The sequence below is a fragment of the Oncorhynchus nerka genome, linkage group LG27, assembly GCF_034236695.1.
Source record: "Oncorhynchus nerka isolate Pitt River linkage group LG27, Oner_Uvic_2.0, whole genome shotgun sequence".
Lineage (NCBI taxonomy): Eukaryota > Metazoa > Chordata > Actinopteri > Salmoniformes > Salmonidae > Oncorhynchus > Oncorhynchus nerka.
The window spans coordinates 32636415-32663095 of NC_088422.1; the positions used below are offsets into that span (position 1 = coordinate 32636415).

General features: G+C 44.4%; 1 protein-coding gene across 2 annotated transcripts in view; it reads right to left on the reverse strand.

The window, feature by feature from the left end:
- Positions 1-26681, reverse strand: part of LOC115111614 (phosphatidylinositol transfer protein beta isoform) — a 47689-nt gene continuing 21008 nt past the window's right edge. The window contains exons 5-11 of one of the 2 annotated variants that reach the window (XM_029637853.2): positions 26638-26645; positions 26040-26114; positions 25825-25908; positions 10478-10555; positions 8004-8114; positions 6298-6420; positions 1-2773 (exon numbers count right to left, since the gene is read on the reverse strand). In XM_029637853.2, the coding sequence (XP_029493713.1) occupies positions 2723-2773; positions 6298-6420; positions 8004-8114; positions 10478-10555; positions 25825-25908; positions 26040-26114; positions 26638-26645 (530 nt within the window). In that variant the 3' untranslated portion in view covers positions 1-2722. Of the gene's footprint in view, positions 2774-4665; positions 5307-6297; positions 6421-8003; positions 8115-10477; positions 10556-25824; positions 25909-26039; positions 26150-26637; positions 26646-26681 lie in introns of those variants that run through there. The other variant, XM_029637854.2, reaches the window with a different exon arrangement.

A 26681-nucleotide genomic window follows, 5' to 3' on the forward strand; every position in this document is an offset into this window, starting at 1 on the left:
TACATTGTTGACATTTAATTTGGTAATTAGATGCATTATGTAGACTTCCCGCGGCACAAAACTCTACAAATGGAAAAGGCTAAATTAAATACATTCACTACCATGTCCCCTGAATTTCAGATGATCAGAAACATTTAAAAGCATTTTCTTCTAGAAACTTAACAGTACATTTCATAAATCATGACCACACTGTAGTTTCCTGTAAAGACTACTTCCCCGCTGTCCTTTGCCCACAGTGCAGATATCATAGAACAATGGTTCGCTACAAGATTGGTGTTGCATTATGGAGTTTTAACAAGTTTTCTATTCAATATAAGGCAGAGGTTGTAGACAGATCTTAAGACATTGGTCATATTCAACACTCCTCTCTTAGTTTATTTGACTGCATAAACTGTCATTGATGGGAAATGTGGACTTCATCAGTCCCATTATGGCCATGACTTTATGTCCTGTCAATCACTCACAACTGAAACGGACATGAGTACTCATGATATCTCTACTCAGTTATGGGGTTCAGGAGAGTTCAGTTGGCCATCTATCTGCTGGTGAGTCAGTATTGCCCCTGGGGAAGTGTGTGGATAGTAAACAACACATGTAAACAAATTATATCACCCAGAGCCATGCACACTCTTTGGGTGAGCACTAAACCAATCACTAAGGTTCTCACATCCCCCTGTAAGGCTTTCACAATAAAAATAGACCAAGGCTAAGCTCTTCATAAAAAAATATTCCATCCATCTTAGCTGCAAGCATGTCTATATATAAAAATAGGCAGAATGGCTGAGGTTGAATGACAAGGTAAGATACACACGCATTCTTTATTGTCCCACAAGCACGCAGACATGCACACAATAACATGAAGGCACTTTGGTGCTTAAACAGAGTAGCATTCGGGCTCCAGCACGGAACTGTCCAACCGGCTTGCTGCTGGGGAGTGCTGTTGTCTACATCAGTACAGTATCGCGGCAGGGAATAATCACCCCACCACAGTTCAATAGAACAAACATGCATTAGGACCTTGAGCACATTGTGTGGTTCAACTAAAACAGATCTTAAAGTCATTGCAAACCAATCAAGCTCTTCATCTGACCCAGGGATGGGCTACTCCAGTCCTCAGGGGCCAGAGTAGTGTCACCCCCCATCCCTAGCAAGCACAGCGGATTAAACAAATTGCATTCTAATTCTTGCATGATTAGCCGTTTAGTGGAGTCAGGTGTGTTAGCTGGTGAAAGTGAGAGACCAACTCAGGCCCCCGAGGACCATCCCTGTTCTACCCTCTGTTGATCAGTGTCCCTATAGTAAATCCTAAGACTACGGAGTGGTTCCTAACTGGTGCCCATGTGGAGCCAGAAGGCATGGTGATGCGCGTTAGCACCCAGAAGCAGACCCCCAAGTCTGGCAAAGAGGTAAAGGGGTAGATGACAGTGGAGGTACAGTATGTCATGTGGGGGTACTGTATAGGTACAGTAAGGCAGTGTAGTGCTGAGTGAGTAGGTAGGGAGGCAGCTGTGACGGTAAACAGGCCCAGTCAGGTGTGGCCTGGTCTGGGCTAGGGTGGCGCTGGGTGTCTGTTGACCTGATGCCCCTGTTCAGCAGGATACGACCTGCAGCAGAACACGGTCCCAGAGATCCACAGGAATAAGGCAGACAGACAGGCAGGCAGGCTACTGGGGTGGTGGACTGCAGGGTGGGGTGAGCAGTGCGTGACAGAGACTGGAAGGGTGTAGCGCCATCTGTGACTGTTTTTCAGTGCGGTTTCGCTCTGGGGACATCCGCTGGGGAGGAGCGGATTGAGTGTGAGTGTATGGAGAATGGGGAGTGTGGGAAAAACAGTGACGGCTCCAAACACTCCAACAGCCACTTCCCTTCAGTTGAAGGATCCTGCAGGGATCTGCCCAGCTTGAGCTTGGAAGAAATCAGCCACCACAAAGGCATTCACACCTGTGTGTGTGCGCGGGTCGACATGTGCATATGACTGTGTGTTTGTGTTAATTTGCATGGGAGTGAGTGTGAAATACCTGTGTGGACAAGATCATCAGAGTGTTAATAAGATGTAGAGGGAGGGGGAAAAATTAGGATGGGCACAGGTGCCAATCTCTTAATGAACGCCATGGCAGGAAGGGACACGTTTTTGGAGAACACACTGACAGGATCTCTTTCGCCAGCTAATGGAAAACCATATAGTTATGAACAGCTAGAAGAGGACATGATCTGGGGAAAATATCTATGAATACAAAGGAAAAAAAAAAAAAAATGGGCAAGGCAACAGACCACAGAGGAACGATCCTACTCGACTGGAATAACAAAATACAGGTCCAACACCTGCCATAAGGGAATCATTCCAATGAAATGCTTTGAAAATATTAATCTCTCAACAACCAAGCAGCCCTCTAAGCGTCTATCAAGAGAAGATAGAGGGACTAGTCTATCAACAACATGGTGGTGGTAGCTGGCTTTACTGAGGTCATTGCTTCTTGATAATGTCTTTAGGAGATCAAAATTACAAGCTATGATCGTGTCACTTTCTACAAATCAATTATTCTGTGGATAGAATGTCTATAATTGGATGCAGGTAGGTCAGGGTGCTGGTCTATTGAGCGATTGGAGCAGAGCCCTCGTCCTCCTCATCCTGAATCAGTAAGGTAAAAAGGTGGCACGCAGGGAGCACACGTCGAAATTCTTCATCATCTTCACTCTTCATCTCTGTTTAAAACCCTCCATCTCATTCGGCATCGGCAGCACTGGTTCCCCGTACTTGACCTTGTTTGCGAAGCTGAGGTAGAGAAAAGGGGATAGGCAGCGAGAGAAAGAAATAAACAGACATTTACTACATCTCTACAGAGACCAAACAAGTGGAGGCAGGTTCTGTGAGAGCATGCGTCAACAAGTGGAATTCTGCGAGAAGAAAGGCTGCTTGTTACTGTGAAAGAAACTAGGATGGATGTGGCTCAGAAATTCCAGCATTCTGTTCAACGAGAAGCAATCAACATTTAGAATCTTCAAACTTTCTTTTTTTTAAAGAATGTAAAAATGGTTCTTATTGAGCCCTTGTTTATCTTGTAGGTAGATAAAGGCATTGTTTTCAGGTCCTCACACCCTAAGGCTGATGACTTTAGAAAGTCAATTAGTGGCTGAATTTGATAGCAGAATACCTTAATGGAAGAGTTCAACCGCACCATGCTAGCCCTAAACAGAGGACTAGAAATCTGATATAATGACATGAGGATTCTACCTTCCACTTCTCCCTACCTCCTCAATCTCAGCACAGGCTCCTTTTCAACTGCAGAATTCCATTTGTATGTTAATGAGGCAGAGGAAGCCATCTTGAAGGGTTTTTCTCCCCCACCACCACTCCATCCGTGTTAGCACACAAGCAGACAGGCCTATTGGTGCATCATCTCCAAAACATGGTATTTCTCACTCACACAGTGTAGTCCAACCACAACACTTTTGGTTTAAGATCCTGATACATAAATTACTACTCAACCTCATTTCACCTGAACTGAAGCACATGTTCAAAGTCTATACATAAGGCGATAAAGCTCTCTAGGACACTGAGTTAAACCGTCTACAGGAGCTGGGGTGTATGGGTGTTGAACTGGTAAAAGAGCAGAAACTGCACTTGTCGTTATAAATGGTATTAAGACTCCAACCCATGGGTGCCGCCCTGTGGATCCCTACAGTACTGGCACAGTGTAACCCTGGCGACCCCTCAGCTCAGAAGCCCAGGCCAAGCACTCCTCCATGCCGTGGGCCTCTTTGATGGCACTAGTCGGTTTACATAGTCCAGGGGAAAATGAGAAACACATGTAGGATTGGGCGAGATGTAGTGGGAAGAAGCAGAGCTCCAAATGATCAGCTTTGGTGCCAGGCCAGGAATGCTTGAGACGGCCCCACTTCGGCCAGTCCGGCCCAGATTCCTCCATGTACGGCCAAAATCGCTCAGATTGATATTCCGAGTGGGGCCAACAGGGTGTGATTGGTAAGGCCTTACTGAGAATGTGATACAAACAGAAGTCTGCAGTGCCAGATGAGCGTTTTTGTGTGCGTTTGTTATGCATATTCTGTATGGCCTTTCTTTGGACTATAGATACAAGGCCAGAAACCAGTGCTGACTTTTTGTTAGTTGGGCTTTACCTGGCTGCCATAGCCTTTTTAAAACCTGCTCTCTCGCCTTGGCTCTGAAAACAGGCTGAACAGATGTCTGCCCTCACATGGGGAGATTGAGGACACACACACACACACACACACACACACACACACACAACACAGAGCTTTTCGCGATGTCAGCAATACATTTAACGATCTGGCAAATTCTTCATTTCTCTGAGATCTGGTGTTATTGATTAACTAATACAAGTCTGAGTTATGGAAGTTCACGTGACAAGAACACACACAGACACCCACACAAACCAGACCATAAATCCTTGTTACGACACCACTGTATATGGAGTGAAAGCAGTGTAAACATGCAGCAATACCAAGAGAACCCAGTGGTAGAAGACAGACAAGGAATCCATGAGAGATAGTGGAGGTGTAACCAACATGTCTGCTATTGGCCTGACTCTAGTTGCACTTACACAGCCTTCCGCAGACCTACACCTGGAGCAGCTACTCGTCTGAAGCCTTCGTGCCTCGAACAGAGCCCTTCCTACGCATCTAGATGTAAAATGATAGAATCAGGAGGCCTGTAAGGGCAGAGGTAGAGATTTGGGGGAAAGGGAGGGAGGGTTCCCACACAAGTTACCCATCTAAATGTCTGACCTTTTAATGACTTCAAGGATGAAGGTTGTGTATTATAATGAACAATCACAATGGACCAAGACTAGGCTGTCTATTCCAAAATGTAGGCTCGACTGTAAAAGGAGTGACAGGCTATACAGTGCATTCGGAAAGTATTCAGACCCCTTGACTTTTCTGCATTGTTACTTTACAGCTTTATTCTAAAATGGAAAACATTGTGTGTGTCCCCCAAATCTATACACAATACCCCATAATGACGAAGAAAATTTTCAAGAAAATGGAAACTGAAATATCACATTTACTTAATTATTCAGACCCTATACTCAGTACTTTGTTGAATCACCTATGGCAGCGATTACAGTTTTCTTGGGTATGACGCTACAAGCTTGGCACACCTGTATTTGGGGAGTTTCTCCCATTCTTCTCTGCAGATCCTCTAAAGCTCTGTCAGGTTGGATGGGGAGCGTCGCTGCACAGCTATTTGGATGGGGAGCGCCGCTACAGCTATTTTTCAGCGTCCCTGCCGCTGAAAAACATCCCCACAGCAAGATGCTGCCACCCCGCTTCACCATAGGGATGGTGCCAGGTGCCAACAACATTTAATTAATTCATTTTAGAATAAGGCTGTAACGTAACAAAATGTGGAACATTTTAAGGGGTCTGAATACTTTCTGAATGCACTGTATGTGATTACAATTCTCTCACAGTTGAGATGGATTTCTTTGAAAATATCACACATTTCCCTGACTTTTCCAGAATAAACAATGTGTGGGAACCCTGGGAGGGGGAGACAGACAGGCTGGAGAAGGGGATAGGGGCAGGAATGTAGAATTCCACCCCCATATCCCTTTGGACAGCATTGTGAGTACACATGGTCGAATCAAACAAACACGGTAAAAAGAAAAGTGAACCCTCTACTGATAAGAAGACTAGGACTGATGTTCCTTTCAATATTATTTAGCAAAATTATGACAAGCAGTAAATAAAGTCACATAAGATGGGAAAAATGACAATGTCATAAAATCATACACGTTTTGGTTTGTCATAAAACACAAAAAGCTGATTTATTTACATTAAATTATAAGAGGGGATCATTGATTTAACAGATTGAAATAAATTAATAGGGTGTTTAGCTCAGATTTTCTATTAAAAAGTCAAAATAATAATCAGAATTCTAGGAAAAGGATCTAGGGAGGGATACGAATTTAGAGTAAATGTTGTGTGTCTCAGCACCACTAATGAACAGACCAACCAGCATCACTTCCAGAGATCCTGATGACTCTTCCAATGAGCTTCCTAACATTACCACCGTCTCTGAGGGATGACACCACAGACAGGCTAAGACAGCCTGCTATCCAACCATGGCCAGGACCCAAAAGGCAAACACCAGACCGACACTGCCAAGCACATAGGGCAGCACTGCAGTGATCTGCCGCCATGACAACGCTTAAAAACGGCACACTCGCTCTAATGGTTTTGGAGGTTTAGTGTAGTAAGCCTTGGTAAGCATTGAACCTTTCTCCCGTTTGTAATCCACTATGTTCCTTTACATACCTCCTCCAGCTCCTTCTGGGTCTCCGCCTCCATCCGCCTGATGTCCTCCATAGTCAGCTCCACCCACTTGTCAATCCAACAGAACAGCTGGCGATGGAAGTTCGTGAAGATGCGCTTCTCTTGCTGGAGGAGAAAACATGGATAGGGGCATACAGAGGTAAAGAAAAGGGTACGAGGAATCATGTGTCAGATAGTGACAGAATAAAAAAGGAAGGTACACATCTTGGTCAGATGCTATACAGTCTAGTCCTGGATATCAACAGACTGAGCATAAACCATATAACCCAGGTGTTTGAGGTGTACCTATAGATTCATTTACAGTGCTGCTTGGATTATATTCACTCGATGACTCAGTAGGCAGGTTTCCTTTGACCCAGGTTTATTTTACAAAAGCAATGTCGCAAAAATAAACAATGTGACATGTGGAATGGAGACACAGCTATAGGAGAAATGTTCTAAAGATGAATACAAATTGCATCATTCGACAGAGGTGGATTGTTCTTTATTGCGAAAAATTACGTTGTTTTTGAATAAATTATGATTGCCGAATAATTAAGAAGGTACGTGATGTCATAAAGCTCCACTCCAAATACCAACTGATTGCTAAATCTATTTTTCGACTATAAAAATAAATGTCTTGACTTTCAAGAATGCATGAATGGCAACGCCTTGCTTTTCTGGATGCAAGTTATACCATATCTAGGCTACAGGAGTGTAAGTTTCAACAGGACACTGACTTCGACTAGAAGTTGGCACATATTCTAATAATTATGGCAAACAGTCAATTCTTGCATTCTATCCATGCTGGCTTTTGCGGGCTACCTTCGACATGAAGATCGGTGGGAAGGCATGCGCGATTTGCCTAAATGGATCATGGAAACACTTCAAACCAGTTCATTTTTATTCAACACTGTTTTTGCAGCTTAAATATACTTAACAAAATAATTAAAACCGCAACATGGGATAATTTCAACTATTTTACTGAGTTACAGTTCATAAGGGAATCAGTCAAATGAAATAAATTCATTAGGCCCTAATCTATGGATTTCACATGACTGGGTAGAGGCGTAACCATGGGTGGGCATAGGCCCTCCCACTGGGGAGCCAGGCCCAGCCAGTCTGTTTTTCACCAGAAAAGGGCTTGATTACAGACAGAAATACTCCGCTTCATCAGCTGTCCAGGTGACTGGTCTCAAGACGATCCCGCAGGTGAAGAAGCCAGATGTGGAGGTCCTGGGCTGGCATGGTTACACGTGGTCAGTCTGGAGTTGTGAGGCAGGTTGGACCTACTGCCAAATTCTCTAAAATGACGGAGGCTGCTTATGGTAGAGAAATTAACATTCAAATCTCTGGCAATAGCGCTGGGGGACATTCCTGCAGTCAGCATGCCAATTGCACACTCCTTCAAAACTTGAGACATCTGTGGCATTGTGTTGTGTGACAAAACTGCACATTTTAGAATGGCCTTTTATTGTCCCCAGCACAAGGTGCACCTGTGTAATGATCATGCTGTTTAATCAGTTTATTGATATGCCCCACCTGTAAGGTGGATGGATTATAACACATTGTGCACAAAATTTGAGAGAAATAAGCATTTTATGCATATTTTCTATCACAACTTTAATGTCGACAACAAATTATTGGACAAGTTAATGGAAACATAGCTAGTGTCTGTTAACCTGAAGAAGAAAAAAACATGTCCTAACCTTGTGAATAAAGTTCTCCACCTTGTTCTGCAGGCCCCACCACTTGAACTTCACAGTGACCAGTTTGTAGGCACACATCCTCGGGCAGTCAGCCTTACTAACCAGCTCCTTCTGTTAGTAGCAACACAACAGGAAAACAGACACTGAGAAAACAATGCAAGAAGACACACTAAATAATTTATGTTGACAAGATATTACAAAAAAACAGAATATGCAAATAAGCAAAGTTTATGCAAACTTCCCAATAATGGAACTCTCAAAGAGAAGAAAGCAGAGTGTGATTTGAGAACACAGAAAAATGAAACCGGTTTGGACAAATCTCTGCGGTATTCCAACCATTAAAATGTCATTAATACATCATGTTTTGGAAACGAAGCTTAGTAAAATAATTATCGATATGAGAATATGCAGTAGACAGATAAGTCTTCTAATCTACAAAACAGTTTTAAATCCATCTGCAGCTTGCACTCGGTCTCCCTGAGAGGAAGAGGAGAGAGAGCAAAGTGGATAAACTCCAGATGAAGGGACCATTTCTCTCGCTCCACCCTGACAGCGACACTGTTCCAGACAGGCATGCCTTTGTGGCCGGGGAAGGCAGATAAAACGCTGCTCGCATCACACAGCGATAACGGCGTCTCAGCACAAAGCCGGTTCCATTATTAACACCCAAGACCTGCTTGCCCCCAGAACACACACGCGCACACCACTCCCAGAACACCAGTTTAATTAATCACTTCATTCTAGCGCTGCACACAGGGAGAAATGCCACAGACCTGCCGCAATCACACCCATCCCACCACCGTTTGATGCTCCCATCACAGAGGAGAGAGAGGGGGATGGTGGGAATGAAAAACATTCTACATTTGCGTAGGGTTTAGCTAGAAAAGTTGTCACCGCTAAAGGAGAACTTCACATAAAACGGAAACCACATCAAAACATTTACGGTGACATTTCTTCTCTCCCGTCGCCCTGCTCAAAGGACCAGGAGTTTTCAGAAATACAAAGTGTGCCAATACGGAAGCATGTGTGCACGCAGAGATAGAAGAGTTCTACTGCTCTGAGAAGCTGGCACAAATAGTGTTCTCTGTTGTAACTTTAATTAAGATTCTCTCATTTTTTCCTCTCCAAAAAGTGTTTCCATGTCCAAGGTGAGGGGGGGGGGGATCTAAATGAAAAGTTGCTTTAGACTTTATAAAGCTGTTTAGCAGTCTCATCTGTGCAAGTTGTCGCAGAGGAGAAAAACTTTTCCACGTTGAACTATACTGAACAAAAATATAAATAAGCAACATCTAACAATTTCAACAATTTTACTGAGTTACAGTTCATTAGGAAATCTGTCAATTGAAATAAATTAATATGGATTTCAGATGACTGGGCAGGGGCTGGGCCTGGGAGGGCATAGGCCCACTCAATTGGGAGCCAGGCCCACTCAATTGGGAGCCAGGCCCACCCACTGGGGAGCCAGGCCCAGCCAGCCAGAATTAGTTTATCCCCCACAAAAAGGGCTTTAAAACAGAAAAAGATTCCTCAGTTTCATAAGCTGTCCGGGTGGCTGTCTCAGAAGATCCCACAGGTGAAGAAGCCGGATTTTTTGGTCCTGGGTAGGCGTGGTTACAAGTGGTCTGCAGTTGTGAGGCTGGTAAGACGTAGTCAAATTCTCCAAAAACAACATTGGTGGCAGCTTATGGTAGAAAAATCAACATTCAATTATCTGTCAACAGCTCTGGTGGACATTCCTGCAGCCTGCATGCCGATTGCACACTCAAAACCTGAGACACTTGTGACATTGTGTTGTGTGACAAAACTGCACATTTTAGAGTGGACTTCTGTAATGAGCATGCCGTTAGATCAGCTTCTTGATATGCCACACCTGTCAGGTGGATGGATTATGTTGGCAAATTTGAAATGCTCACTAAAAGGGATGTAAACAGATTTATGCACAATATTTGAGAGAATTAGGCTTTTTATGCATATAGAACATGTATGGGATCTTTTATTTCAGCTCATCAAACATGGGACCAACCCTTTACATGTTGCGTTTATATTTTGTTAAGTATATAAGGGATGTAAACCATTGCTGGGTGGAGATCTAACTAGTTTGACATCATGGGCCTGTTTGCAGGGCTGTAGATGAAGGGTTTGATGGGAAAACGGTATCTCTGGATGAGCTGTTTTCATTACCTCTCACTTTTTTTTTTACAAACAAATATCTCGCAGACTCATTGTAAAAAACAGAGCCGTTCCTAGCTCAAACTAAGAGAGATGACACACATAGTACATTCCAGGGCAGATAGCCACGTACAAACACACACTCCTGGATGGCTGAGAGCGTGTGAGCAGGGCTGAGACAGGAGGGGCTAATCTGACCTGATCACTTGCAATTTCTATTACGCCCAATTAGAGCAGAGAGAGGTGATTTGTCTTCATCAAACTGCATTCTCCCTCCCTCCCTAGTGTTCCAGTGAGAGGTATACCTTCCAGTTGGGTCCCAGGGGTCCTCTACCAGTCTTAGCTGACTTGAACAGAGCAGGGTCCTCATCTGCCTTGTAGTCCTGGAGAGGGAAGAGAAGGATGACAATTAACACTTTAATAATCAAAACACAGAACAAATCATTTCAACACATATGTATCCCACATTAGCAGACCTGCCAACCTTAAACCTTTTAAAAGTACCACTTCAGCATGGTGGTGTCACCCCCGGCCCTGCGCAACACCCACCCTGCTCAAATCATTAGGCAAATGCATATTTTTTTGCTTAATAATGTTGCCTCAGAAGGAATGGCAGGCTATGGACTTATGGGTACTTGGTAATTGGCTGCTCTTCAGTAGCTAACAAGAAATGCATTTAAATGTAAAATCAGGGCTCTCCCTAGGATTTTCTGACAAGGTGGTGCTGATGTAGGCCTAAGGTTGGGTGGGGGGTGGGGGTCAGTCAACTTCCCCCTATGGAAGCTGAAGTGTTTCGCCTTTTTGGAAAACCTGTAACGGCCATTTCCTGAAACATTGAGTTAAATTATATCAAACAACGTAGCGAACACAGAAGTCTTGTGTTTGATCCTAAATTAAATTGAGGCGGTCTAAATAACACTGTTACATATAACACATAAAATTCTTAATAAAAAAACAAAATAAAAGTTTTTGTGGATAGTTTAGTGAAAATTTAAACTGGCTTAATTCTGTTTGGGGAGAATATTCTGAATAATTCTATTACTGAATGAAATGCAAAAGCCTAGTTAACTGTAGCCTATTTGACATATGAAACAAATGAAATAGGCTAATATGAACTTGTTTCAGATCTCCATCTCTGACCTAAATCATCAAGTTAGGTCTGACTACTAGGCTATCAGTCATTCAACATAATTAATTTGATTAATCCGAATGCATGTTTTGCGTGATATTCCAAATGCCTGTATCACAATAATCAACGTTTTAATGAGCATTTATGGCCACTTGTTCTCAAGATGTATTTTTGGTCTCGTCTCTTTAGCTCCTCTGTGCACCTTCCCACTTACACCAGAGATCTGTATATAATGACAAGATGCTCATGTCTCTGCCCTAACAATCGGAGCCGTTGTCTCAAAGGCGTGAAGGCAGGGGACAAGCGTCGGGTCCAAAATAAGCCCATAGAAACACATTGGCCTTATTTTGGACAGATTTTAGCGAGTGAAACATCTCGCTTTGCCTATTCCTCTATGGTTTACACACACCAAGACCCTCTCCCTGCCTCTCACGCCAACAAAGTTGAGAGATCACCTCTTCCTCTCTGACAAGCGGTTTCAACTCGCTATTTTTGTTTGAGCTTTGGTCCACCAGAATCAGTCATATGGACACAAACACATTGAGACATTATTTTACTGTAATAGAGAACCTTTCTAACGATACCCCTTTTATGTCTCAACTACTCAAATTACGTGCAGAGCAGACAACTAAACCGAGTGTATCAACGAACATTGATTCTGTAAAATGAATGCTCAGGTTTGTCACACACATTGGTACCGCTAGCAGCAGACTGTTATACTTGCTGTCTAGTTTGTGTTTTATAAAAAGTGCAATAAGCATAAAACACAATTATATGAAAGAATTGGCAACACGTTCGCATTCTAAGAAATAAGGTAGGCCACTTAATTTCAACATCTGAACAGGCTAACATGCTTTTCAAAGAGAAGGGTGTGTTCATAACAATTCAACGGTTCAACCTTGTTAGCGAGCAAATAAGACAGCTAATTTATCTTTATAGTTCTAGTTTAGCTTGTGGGCTTGAGCGATCGTTGATGATACCAGTGTTAATTTTCTATAGCCTGCCTGCTGTAAGAAGTTGGGCATTATTAGTGAATGTGCATTTCGCATGGTTCTAGTTACATTGTGTAACAAAAAAAGGGCATTTTCATGGACTTGATAGCCAGATCAGTAATTGCATTTTTTTTTTTTATAAAGGGTTGGCCATTTGAATAATCTCAAATATATTTTGATTTGTTTAACACTTTTGGTTACTACATGATTCCATATCTGCATTTTCATAGTTTGTCTTCACAATTATTCTACAATGTAGAAAATAGTAAAAAAGAAAAGAAAAACCCTGGAATGAGTAGGTGTCCAAACTTGTGACTGGTACTGTGTGGGTATGTATATTCTGATTAACAAATGTGATTATTTGTTGGTCGTATGAAAGGCTTATATTTAGCCTAGGTATAACTTCACAATCCCGAAATTCATTAGATCATTGCTGACTGTTTGAAATGCAGTGTATTTGAACATCAATTGTACAACATCGCTTATTTCGAGAACACGATGTATCTCGATAATCTTTGTTATTTGCCCACAGGTTTGGGAAAAAAAGGAAATGTGATTTTTCGGTCATATCGCCCACCCTTAAACAAACATTGCATTATTAGAAGCCTACTATTGACATACAGGTAAAGTTCCCCCTTATCTCAGCTCGCTGGTCACCATAGCAGCACCCACCTGTAGCACGCGCTCCAGCAGGTATATCTCTCTGGTCAACCCCAAAACCAATTCCTCATTTGGCTGCCTCTCCTTCCAGTTCTCTGCTGCCAATGACTGGAACGAACTACAAAAATCTCTGAAAATGGAAACACTTATCTCCCTCACTAGCTTTAAGCACCAGCTGTCAGAGCAGCTCACAGATTACTGCACATAGCCCATCTATAATTTAGCCCAAACAACTACCTCTTCCCCTACTGTATTTATTTAGCTCCTTTGCACCCCATTATTTCTATTTCTACTTTGCACATTCTTCCACTGCAAATCTACCATTCCAGTGTTTCACTTTCAAAAATTGTATTTACTTCGCCACCAATGGCTTTTTTTTGCCTTTACCTCCCTTATCTCACCTTATTTGCTCACATTGTGTATAGACTTGTTTATACCGTATTATTGACTGAATGTTTGTTTTACTCCATGTGTAACTCTGTGTCGTTGTATGTGTCAAACTGCTTTGCTTTATCTTGGCCAGGTCGCAATTGTAAAATGAAAACTTGTTCTCAACTTGCCTACCTGGTTAAAAAAAGGTGAAATAAAAAAATTAAAATACAGCTATATCAAGGAGGAGAGATCAACAACTGACTAATTAACAGACGGTTAAAGATTAGTTGGCCTAACATAACTTTCTGTGAAGGACTGTATTAGCGGAACAGCTCTGTCATGTCGATTTCCATCCATGCAGTGACGCATACTGAAATACCGCAACAACGCACGTTTCCTTGCTAGTCAATGTGCTCGCGCCTACTACGGTTGTGGAGATCAAAGCACGCGAGGCCAAGCAAGTGTTCTCGCTTAGTTGACTAAGTGTTATATATAATTACCTTCGTCGAAATGACGCCTTAGCCAACTACGAGATAGTATGCTTGACAAACATACATTTTTGGAAAATGCAGTTGGTTCTCCATTTTTACCCTAACCTTTTTCTTCACATCAGCGGTATCTACTCTGACCTCAAAATGCATGCATGGTACTCAAAATGCATGCAGGTCTGCATAAGTCATACCGGGCCCTCTAAAGCCCCTCTAGCCCATGTGTCTGAGAGTTGGCCCTGCACTAATGCTACCCTCTGGGCAGAGGGGAAAGGGGGCTACCATGAGAGGCCAGGGTCTCCTAGGCTAGGTCTACCCCCCCACAGCCCCTCTGCCCTGGCCCCAGGCTGCAGCACCAGAGCCCAGCCCTGTGCCCTCCACCATGCACCCTGTCTGGGCTGGGTAAGCTGTCAGGTGGGAACTTCAAATCAAATTTTTATTTGTCACATACACATGGTTAGCACATGTTAATGCGAGTGTAGCGAAATGCTTGTGCTTCTAGTTCCGACAATGCATTAAGAACCAACAAGTAATCTAACTAACAATTCCAAACTACTGTCTTATACACAGTGTAAGGGGATAAAGAATATGTGCATAAATATATATGAATGAGTGATGGTACAGAGCAGCATAGGCAAGATACAGTAGATGGTATCGAGTACAGTATATACATATGAGATGAGTATGTAAAAAAAGTGGCATAGTTAAAGTGGCTAGTGATACATGTATTACATAAGGATGCAGTAGATGATATAGAGTACAGTATATACGTATACATATGAGATGAATAATGTAGGGTATGTAAACATTATATTAAGTAGCATTGTTTAAAGTGGCTAGTGATATATTTTACATCATTTCCCATCAATTCCCATTATTAAAGTGGCTGGAGTGTTGGCAGCAGCCACTCAATGTTAGTGGTGGCTGTTTAACAGTCTGATGACCTTGAGATAGAAGCTGTTTTTCAGTCTCTCGGTCCCAGCTTTGATGCACCTGTACTGACCTCGCCTTCTGGATGATAGCGGGGTGAACAGGCAGTGGCTCGGGTGGTTGTTGTCCTTGATGATCTTTATGGCCTTCCTGTAACATCGGGTGGTGTAGGTGTCCTGGAGGGCAGGTAGTTTGCCCCCGGTGATGAGTTGTGCAGACCTCACTACCCTCTGGAGAGCCTTGCGGTTGTGGGCGCAGCAGTTGCCGTACCAGGCGGTGATACAGCCCGCCAGGATGCTCTCGATTGTGCATCTAGAAGTTTGTGAGTGCTTTTGGTGACAAGCCGAATTTCTTCAGCCTCCTGAGGTTGAAGAGGCGCTGCTGCGCCTTCTTCACGATGCTGTCTGTGTGAGTGGACCAATTCAGTTTGTCTGCGATGTGTATGCCGAGGAACTTAAAACTTACTACCCTCTCCACTACTGTTTCATCGATGTGGATAGGGGGGTGTTCCCTCTGCTGTTTCCTGAAGTCCACAATAATCTCCTTAGTTTTGTTGACGTTGAGTGTGAGGTTATTTTCCTTACACCACACTCCGAGGGCCCTCACCTCCTCCCTGTAGGCCGTATCGTCGTTGTTCGTAATCAAGCCTACCACTGTTGTGTCGTCCGCAAACTTGATGATTGAGTTGGAGGCGTGCGTGGCCACGCAGTCGTGGGTGAACAGGGAGTACAGGAGAGGGCTCAGAACGCACCCTTGTGGGGCCCCAGTGTTGAGGATCAGCGGGGTGGAGATGTTGTTGCCTACCCTCACCACCTGGGGGCGGCCCGTCAGGAAGTCCAGTACCCAGTTGCACAGGGCGGGGTCGAGAACCAGGGTCTCGAGCTTGATGACGAGCTTGGAGGGTACTATGGTGTTGAATGCCGAGCTATAGTCGAGGAACAGCATTCTCACATAGGTATTCCTCTTGTCCAGATGGGTTAGGGCAGTGTGCAGTGTGGTTGAGATTGCATTGTCTGTGGACCTATTTGGGCGGTAAGCAAATTGGAGTGGGTCTAGGGTGTCAGGTAGGGTGGAGGTGATATGGTCCTTGACTAGCCTCTCAAAGCACTTCATGATGACGGAAGTGAGTGCTACGTGGCGGGGCGGTAGTCGTTTAGTTCAGTTACCTTAGCTTTCTTGGGAACAGGAACAATGGTGGCCCTCTTGAAGCATGTGGGAACAGCACTGGTATAGGGATTGATTATGTCCGTAAACACACCGGCCAGCTGGTCTGCGCATGCTCCGAGGGCGTGGCTGGGGATGCCGCCTGGGCCTGCAGCCTTGCGAGGGTTAACACGTTTAAATGTTTTACTCACCTCGGCCGCAGTGAAGGAGAGTCTGCATGTTTTCGTTGCAGGCCGTGTTAGTGGCACTGTATTGTCCTCAAAGCGGGCAAAAAGTTATTTAGTCTGCCTGGGAGCAAGACATCCTGGTCCGTGACTGGGCTGGTTTTCTTCTTGTAGTCCGTGATTGACTGTAGACCCTGCCACATACCTCTTGTGTCTGAGCTGTTGAATTGAGATTCTACTTTGTCTCTATACTGACGCTTAGCTTGTTTGATAGCCTTGCGGAGGGAATAGCTGCACAGTTTGTATTCGGTCATGTTACCAGTCACCTTGCCCTGATTAAAAGCAGTGGTTCGCGCTTTCAGTTTCACACGAATGCTGCCATCAATCCACGGTTCCTGGTTAGGGAATGTTTTAATTGTTGCTATGGGAACGACATCTTCAACACATGTTCTAATGAACTCGCACACCGAATCAGCGTATTCTTCAATGTTGTTATCTGACGCAATACGAAACATATCCCAGTCCACGTGATGGAAGCAGTCTTTGAGTGTGGAATCAGCTTGGTCGGACCAGCGTTGGACAGACAGCGTGGGAGCTTCTTGTTTTAGTTTCTGTCTGTAGGCAGGGATCAGCAAAATGGAGTCGTGGTCAGCTTTTCCCGAAAGGAGGGCGGGGCAGGGCCTTATATGCTTCGCAGAAGTTAGAATAACAATGATCCAAGGTTTTTCCCGCCCTGGTTGCGCAATCGATATGCTGATACAATTTAGGGAGTCTTGTTTTCAGATTAGCCTTGTTAAAATCCCGAGCTACAATGAATGCAGCCTCAGGATGTATGGATTCCAGTTTGCAAAGAGTCAAATAAAGTTCGTTCAGAGCCATCGATGTGTCTGCTTGGGGGGGAATATATACGGCTGTGATTATAAATCGAAGAGAATTCTCTTGGTAGATAATGCGGTCGACATTTGATTGTGAGGAATTCTAAATCAGGTGAACAACAACCTGCCCGCTTGACCCTATCCCCTCCTCTCTTCTCCAGACCATCTCCGGTGACCTTCTCCCTTACCTCACCTCGCTCATCAACTCATCCCTGACCGCTGGCTACGTCCCTCCCGTCTTCAAGAGAGCGAGAGTTGCACCCCTTCTGAAAAAACCTACACTCGATCCCTCCGATGTCAACAACTACAGACCAGTATCCCTTCTTTCTTTTCTCTCCAAAACTCTTGAACGTGCCGTCCTTGGCCAGCTCTCCCGCTATCTCTCTCAGAATGACCTTCTTGATCCAAATCAGTCAGGTTTCAAGACTAGTCATTCAACTGAGACTGCTCTTCTCTGTATCACGGAGGCGCTCCGCACTGCTAAAGCTAACTCTCTCTCCTCTGCTCTCATCCTTCTAGACCTATCGGCTGCCTTCGATACTGTGAACCATCAGATCCTCCTCTCCACCCTCTCAGAGCTGGGCATCTCCGGCGCGGCCCACGCTTGGATTGCGTCCTACCTGACAGGTCGCTCCTACCAGGTGGCGTGGCGAGAATCCGTCTCCTCACCACGTGCTCTCACCACTGGTGTCCCCAGGGCTCTGTTCTAGGCCCTCTCCTATTCTCGCTATACACCAAGTCACTTGGCTCTGTCATAACCTCACATGGTCTCTCCTATCATTGCTATGCAGACGACACACAATTAATCTTCTCCTTTCCCCTTCTGACGACCAGGTGGCGAATCGCATCTCTGCATGTCTGGCAGACATATCAGTGTGGATGACGGATCATCACCTCAAGCTGAACCTCGGCAAGACGGAGCTGCTCTTCCTCCCGGGAAGGACTGCCCGTTCCATGATCTCGCCATCACGGTTGACAACTCCATTGTATCCTCGTCCCAGAGCGCTAAGAACCTTGGCGTGATCCTGGACAACACCCTGTCGTTCTCAAATAACATCAAGGCGGTGGCCCGTTCCTGTAGGTTCATGCTCTACAACATCCGCAGAGTACGACCCTGCCTCACACAGGAAGCGGCGCAGGTCCTAATCCAGGCACTTGTCATCTCCCGTCTGGATTACTGCAACTCGCTGTTGGCTGGGCTCCCTGCCTGTGCCATTAAACCCCTACAACTCATCCAGAACGCCGCAGCCCGTCTGGTGTTCAACCTTCCCAAGTTCTCTCACGTCACCCCGCTCCTCCGCTCTCTCCACTGGCTTCCAGTTGAAGCTCGCATCCGCTACAAGACCATGGTGCTTGCCTACGGAGCTGTGAGGGGAACGGCACCTCACTACCTCCAGGCTCTGATCAGGCCCTACACCCAAACAAGGGCACTGCGTTCATCCACCTCTGGCCTGCTCGCCTCCCTACCACTGAGGAAGTACAGTTCCCGCTCAGCCCAGTCAAAACTGTTCGCTGCTCTGGCCCCCCAATGGTGGAACAAACTCCCTCACGACGCCAGGACAGCGGAGTCAATCACCACCTTCCGGAGACACCTGAAACCCCACCTCTTTAAGGAATACCTAGGATAGGATAAAGTAATCCTTCCCCCCTTAAAAGACCTAGATGCACTATTGTAAAGTGGCTGTTCCACTGGATGTCATAAGGTGAAAGCACCAATTTGTAAGTCGCTCTGGATAAGAGCGTCTGCTAAATGACTTAAATGTAAATGTAAATGTCTGTATGTTTCTGTGATCACACCACGTCTCGTTAGCCATAAGGCATACGCCCCCGCCCCTCTTCTTACCAGAAAGGTGTTTGTTTCTGTCGGCGCGATGCGTGGAGAAACCCGCTGGCTGCACCGCCTCCGATAGAGTCTCTCCAGTGAGCCATGTTTCCGTGAAGCAAAGAACGTTACATGTCTCTGATGTCCCTCTGGAATGCTACCCTTGCTCGGATTTCATCAACCTTGTTGTCAAGAGACTGGACATTGGCGAGAAGAATGCTAGGGAGTGGTGCACAATGTGCCCGTCTCCGGAGTCTGACCAGAAGACCGCCTCGTTTCCCTCTTTTACGGAGTCGTTTTTTTGGGTCGCCGGCTGGGATCCATTCCGTTGTCCTGGTTGAAAGGCAGAACACAGGATCCGCTTCGTGAAAATCATATTCTTGGTCGTACTGATGGCGAGTTGACGCTGATCTTATATTCAGTAGTTCTTCTCGACTGTATGTAATGAAACCTAAGATGACCTGGGGTACTAATGTAAGAAATAACATTAATAACATAACAGCATATTTTCCTAGGAACGCGAAGCGAGGCGGCCATCTCTGTCGGCGCCGGAAGTTACTTGTTGATGCTTCCAGCAAATGTTGATGCTTCCAGCAAATGGCTATGCTGACATTATAGATGACAGAAGGGCGCAGGCTGGTGCCAGTGTGTGCGGAAGACTGTGTTCGTGTGTCTGATTGTGTGCATAACTGCTCCCCCAGACACAGGGCCAGGCTGAGGAGAGACTGCTCCCCCAGACACAGGGCCAGGCTGAGGAGAGACTGCTCCCCCAGACACAGGGCCAGGCTGAGGAGAGACTGCTCCCCCAGACACAGGGCCATCTTCCTCACGTCTTGTGACACACTGTATCACAATGCTGAGATCCCAGCTGCACTAATACACCAAAACACAGGCACTAAACCCATTCACAATCAGTCAAACATACAGTTGGAACTAACTCACTAGTGCAGCAGGAGAGTAGACCCACACACTCTAGCAGCATAATACACAAGCACGATAAGGCTTTGATGTACCGTTGTTCATTAAGGCTGTATCTCAAATCAGTGCTCGAGTTGGGCCGGAGCGCCATATCGGCACCTCCAACTTTCTGTGAACTGCGTCCTCTACAAAACAAAGTGGCCCATCACCGGCTCGGATTTGCACACAGTGTCAAAAAAAGGTTTATCAAAGCAGAATGAAGGTAGGATCTACATTGAAAAGTAATGGAGAGTGGGCATTCATATCTGTAAATCCAGCATATGCGTGCCAGTAGACAATTCGTGAGGGAATGCGCCGATTGAGAATGTGCCAGCCTGAATGTGCAGAATACACTGTTCCAAAACATAACTAGCCTCACTACAAGCCATCTTGCTAGTAATTATAAGTATTATGTCGTTCGACAGGCACTGTTGAGAAAGACCTACAACACCATCATTGGAAAGCTGATATTCCCCGCTTATTAAACAGTAGGCTAGCCATGTGTATGTATGTATATATATATATATATATATATATATATATATATATATATATATTATATTGGGGGGGGGGCTGTAAGCGAACGAGTGATGCGCATTTGGAGCAATACTGACTATCATCTAAGGCTCAGGCCTGGGATCAGCCAGTCCTCCACATAACAGGATGCAGCATGTGACTGAAGAGAGAAGCGACAACCAACTTGCTAGTTACAGATTCAGCCCGCGCTCTGAAAAGACAGCGGAGTGGACAGACAGTTTGCCAGTTACTGCAGCAGCGCGTCAAATCAAAAATGTTATTGGTCACATACACATGGTTAGCAGATGTTAATGAGAGTGCAGTGAAATTATTGTGCTTCTAGTTCAGACAGTGCAGTAATATCTAACAAGTAATCTAACAATTTCACAACAGCTACCTTATGTACACACAAGTGTAAAGGGATGAATAAGAATATGTACATAAAAATATATGGATGAGTGATGGCCGTGCGGCATAGGCAAGATGCAGTAGATGGTATAGAGTACAGTATATACATATGAGATGAGTAATGTAGGGTATGAAACATTATATAAAGTGGAATTGTTTAAAGTGAATAGAGATACATTCATTATTATTAATTATTAAAGTGGCTAGAGATTTGAGTCTGCGTCCCCTGCATGACCACTAGAGGCAGGTGAGAAGCCTGGAGATGAAGGTGGTAAGGTGATGAAGCGTACTTCATGAGCTGTAACTGAAAAACAACTGGCATTTGGACATTTTGAGGTGAGGGAGCAAGTGTGGGGGAATAAAAACTGTTAAGTATCTTGCTACAATAGCTGAATTCTCCGTTAGCTAGTCAGAGAAATGTTCAGCAACATTAGCTAACTTAGCTGATCAAATAATTGAGTTTATGGTGTGAAAATTAGCTGCCTAACAAAGTCAGACAGCTAAATAGCTAACGTTACAACATCAGATGAGGTAGCGTTAGCTCGAGGAATCAATTAGCTATAGTACTAACTGAGAATTCGATCAAGCCTTGCCGTTCCTCATGCTATAACGTTAGTTACTCACTGGACCCTGGCAATCTGTGTGAAATGTTAACTAGTTAGCTAAATGAACTTACTATCAAAACTAAATGTTCTTCCTCTATGTGGTTCATTTTCAGAAGGAGAGAATTAGGTGAAAATGAGGAGTTGCTTGTTAGACAAGTGGATTCAGGGATCAAGTGTAGCTGGAGCTGGGCCTGTCTTAAGCTGGATGCCACTATAGAGGTCAAAAGGAACACCACACACAAACACTTTCCCTCTTTCTCACTTGTTCAATAAGGTGGATAGAAAGAGGTATGTCAGGTGTACTCTTGACTGAACGAGACAAAGGGTGTTGTGCTCTGCTGGCACATTAATGTAGAACAGATGTACACAGGCAGTTAGGTTGACACGAACCACTTTATTTTACACAGACTGATCATATTCTTTGTTGTTTAAATAGTACACAGTTAAAACATTTCAACAAGGGACCCATCCTAAAAGTCACTAGAAGTTAGCATTTTAAAGCTGATAAAGTCACCTTTTTGGGCCCTTAACAGTTTGCATTTCTACAATCCCACATTCATGCTAACTTTCCGTGTAGGCTACATAGACGCCACCAATTATTAGTCATGGAAATCTGGTTAAAAGTCATGCAAAAGTCATAAAATGCCATCTGTCAAAACGTGTATAAACCCTGAAGAGTGAATACTCAGAGGTCTCTCTAGCATAATGTCAGTTGGGAATTCCTGTGAACATAGTCTAATGGACCGACTTGGGAAAAAAGACAGCTCCAGCACCTCATTCATCCCAAAATCAACCACTCTTCTCAAATCAACCAATGGTACTAAATTTCATGTGGTACTCCTAACCTTTGAAAGATGGGAGCTCTGCACACACTCTTAACGGTCTCACAGTCCTCTTCTGGTTTCATTATTCATCGTAAAGAGCTCAGAGAGAGAAGTGCAAAGTCAACTAGGGCTGATCAATTGGACCTAAACATCTTCAAGATATATACTGCATATACTGCTTTTAATGTTCTCGAAATAAGCAGCGTTGTAGACTTCAAGGCAAAAATACACTGCATTTCAAAAAGTCAGCATTAATCTAATGAATTTATACCTAAATAGAGGCCTTCCACAACCATAAGTTTAACCTGCTTTTTTGTTGTTGTTGCAATAGTCACTGATCTGGCTTTTAAGTCCACGAAAAGGCCCTTTTTTGTTACACATGTAACTAGAACCATGCGTAATGCACATTCACTAATAATGCCCAACTTCTTACAGCAGGCATTAGGCTATAGACAATCAACGATCGCTCAAGCCCACATGCTAGTTCATCTTTATAGTTCAGCTATCTTATTTGCTCGCTAACCAAGTTGAACAGTTGAATTGTTATGAACACACCCTTATGTTTGTCTCTGAACAGCATGCTAGCCTTGTACACTTTGTTCAGAATTTATAAAATGTGCTTATTGCACATTTATAAAACACAAACTAGACAGCTAGTATAAACAGTCTTTGGCTAAAATGTTGCTAGCAGTACGTGGTACTCCAAAGCAGCATGCGACAAACTGCGCATTCATTTTCCAGAATCAATCTTCATTGATACTCTCGTTTTAGTAGCGTCTGATCTGCGCGCAATCTGAATAGTTGAGACATAAGTGTATCATTAGAAAACTTCTCTGTTACAGTAAAATAATGTCTATGACTGATTCTGGTGGACCAAAGCTCAAATGCAAATAGCGAGTTGAAACCGCTTGTCAGAGAGGAAGAGGTGATCTCTCAACTTTGTTGGCGAGAGAGGCAGGGCCTTCCCGGCTTTGGGAAAACGGGCGGAGACGTGCATCTTGTCATTATACACTGCTCAAAAAAATAAAGGGAACACTAAAATGACACATCTTAGATCTGAATGGAATGAAATATTTTTATTAAATAATTTTTGTCTTTATATAGTTGAATGTGCTGACTACAAAATCACACAAAAATTATCAATGGAATTATCAAATTTATCAACCCATGGAGGTCTGGATTTGGAGTGACACTCAAAATGAAAGTGGAAAACCACACTACAGGCTGATCCAACTTTGATGTAATGCCCTTAAAACAAGTCCAAATGAGGCTCAGTAGTGCGTGTGGCCTCCACGTGCCTGTATGACCTCCCTACCACGCCTGGGCATGCTCCTGATGAGGTGGCGGATGGTCTCCTGAGGGATCTCCTCCCAGACCTGGACTAAAGCATCCGCCAACTCCTGGACAGTCTGTGGTGCAACATGGCGTTGGTGGATGGAGCGAGACATGATGTCCCAGATGTGCTCAATTGGATTCAGGTCTGGGGAACGAACGGGCGGGCCAGTCCATAGCATCAATGCCTTCCTCTTGCAGGAACTGCTGACACACTTCCGCCACATGAGGTCTAGCATTGTCTTGAATTAGGAGGAACCCAGGGCCAACCGCACCAGCATATGGTCTCACAAGGGGTCTGAGGATCTCATCTCGGTACCTAATGGCAATCAGGCTACCTCTGGCGAGCAGATGGAGGGCTGTGCGGCCCCCCAAAGAAATGCCACCCCACACCATGACTGACCCACCGCCAAACCGGTCATGCTGGAGGATGTTGCAGGCAGCAGAACGTTCTCCACGGCGTCTCCAGACTCTGTCACGTGCTCAGGGTGAACCTGCTTTCATCTGTGAAAAGCACAGGGCGCCAGTGGTGAATTTGCCAATCTTGGTGTTCTCTGGCAAATGCCAAACGTCCTGCACGGTGTTGGGCTGTAAGCACAACTCCCACCTGTGGACGTCGGGCCCTCATACCACCCTCATGGAGTCTGTTTCTGACCGTTTGAGCAGACATGTACATTTGTGACCTGCTGGAGGTCATTCTGCAGGGCTCTGGCAGTGCTCCTCCTTGCACAAAGGCAGAGGTAGCGGTCCTGCTGCTGGGTTGTTGCCCTCCTCCATGTCTCCTGATGTACTGGCTTGTCTCCTGGTAGCGCCTTCATGGTCTGGACACTACGCTGACAGACACAGCAAACCTTCTTGCCACAGCTCGCATTAATGTGCCATCCTGGATGAGCTGCACTACCTGAGCCACTTGTGTGGGTTGTAGACTCCGTCTCATGCTACCACTAGAGTGAAAGCACCACCAGCATTCAAAAGTGACCAAAACATCAGCCAGGAAGCATAGGAACTGAGAAGTGGTCTGTGGTCACCACCTGCAGAACCACTCCTTTATTGGGGGTGTCTTGCTAATTGCCTATAATTTTCACCTGTTGTCTATTCCATTTGCACAACAGCATGTGAAATTTATTGTCAATCAGTGTTGCCTCCTAAGTGGACAGTTTGATTTCACAGAAGTGTGATTGACTTGGAATTACATTGTGTTGTTTAAGTGTTCCCTTTATTTTTTTGAGCAGTGTATAAAGATCTCTGGTGTAAATGAGAAGGTGCACACAACAGCACAGATGGAGCGAAAGAGACAAGACCAAAAAGACAACGAGAACAAGTGGACATAAACACAAAAAAAGACGGGGAAAAAACAACCTAGATTCTTGCAATACAGGATTTGGAATATCACGCAAAAACTGAAATTAGAATTAATTCTCTATATTGCCCAGCCCTAAAGTCAACTTAAACCAACTGTTGTGAAAAATAAAAATGAAACGCCTTTCAAATTACAAACAGCTCAAGGGCCCAGCAATTTTAAATAAATCATGATGCGCCTGCAGCTAAAAGCTGCTTTTCAGGGCTATCGGCCAACAGGAGGGAGCCAAACGAGCAGAATGGAAGAAACACACACTAATTTGGCTGTTTTAATGCTGAAAGATCCTTCACTATAACAATACACTGTGCTGCTCTAATGAGGTCTGTGAATCGATGTGCCTTACGCTGAGGAAGTGTGTGTGAGAGGGCCAAGGCGTATGGAGCGCCATGAGCCTTAATTACACTAACAAACTCATCTGTGGTCCCTTGGCAGGCCAGGCCCTGCAGCCTTGCCTGAGGCACAAATCTGATAGGGCCCTCAGACAACTCCTCCAGCAAGGCAAACACGTCCGCCTTGTTAGACACCTACCGCAAGCACACACTGCTCGGGCAAATAACCACATGCACTCGCACAGCACAAAATGCGTGCAAACACAAACTCAGTGAAGTGAGGCAATGCCATGCCAAATAATAGCAATAAATTACCATGAGCATTGGTACTAGGAACCTTATGGATTTGAAAGGAAGATATACTGAGAAATTATACCAATATTAAGTTATAATTGCAGAGCTTCCAATACCATACTGATGAGGGGTTTCAGAACCTGCAGAGGAGAAACAATGCACCATAGTTCCGCCCGGCAGCTGAGAAGGAATACAACATTCTCAATAACCCTTTAAAAGGAACGTGTCAATTAGTTTTTTTGTCCCATCTGAATAGACCTAAAATTACATTTATCTTACATCTAATGGGGTTAGATATTATTATACTAAGTAGGAAGATTGCTGTGCAATGCACAGGTCTCTCCACATGATGGTGCCAAACAGGGTAATATCCAGGGCTTTATTGAGTGTGGGACTGTGGCATGACGGCAGTATCAGAAAGGAGTACTCACAGCAGGGGCCACTTGTTCCCCATCTGCGATGTCAATGGGAACCACCTCCACACTCTTCCATGTGGGCACGTCCAGCTTGTGCACCTGCCAATCAAAGCCAGGCATGAGCATGACATCAAAGCGTCATCGGGGACACATTCAGTGACCTTTACAGTGAGATTTGTAAATGGTAAATAATCTAACTCATTTTGAACGGCAGATAAAAAGGTACTCACGTTTTCTACTGTGCCTAGGTCAGGTTTGTGCCATGTCTCAATCTTAATGATGAAGTCGTCTTTCATATACTCATTCTGAAGGAAGGAGATTGACAATCTTTACTGAAACCACAAATCCTCTAAACGAGAGATATTCAACTCTTACCCTATGGGAGGTCAGGAGCCTGCTGGTTTTCTGTTTAACCTGATAATTAATTGCACCCACCTGGTTTCCCAGGACTAAATCAGTCCCTGATTAGAAGGGAACTATGAAAAAAAGCAGTGGAACTGGCTTTGAGGTTTTTGCGTTTGAGGGCTCTAAACCTAGTAGATTTACATAACTAGTAATGACCACAAGGAGGACCTCCAACCCCTGAACTCAAAAACTACCCGATGAAGCAATATCATGGTAAATTCAAACCATACAATTTCCCTATAAATAAATAACCTCAAACATTTTTGGCTTATTTGCCACATTCTTTAAAATTGTTGACATGTTCGCTTCACGAAAACTAAAGCATGCCACATTCACACAGACAAACAACTATACACACATGCAAACAATTACCATCCAAACAGACAGTGAGATAATCTAACAGGGTCATTTGAGGCTACTCACCGTTACAACTGGGTCCAGACGAAGCATAAGAAGACCAAAAAACA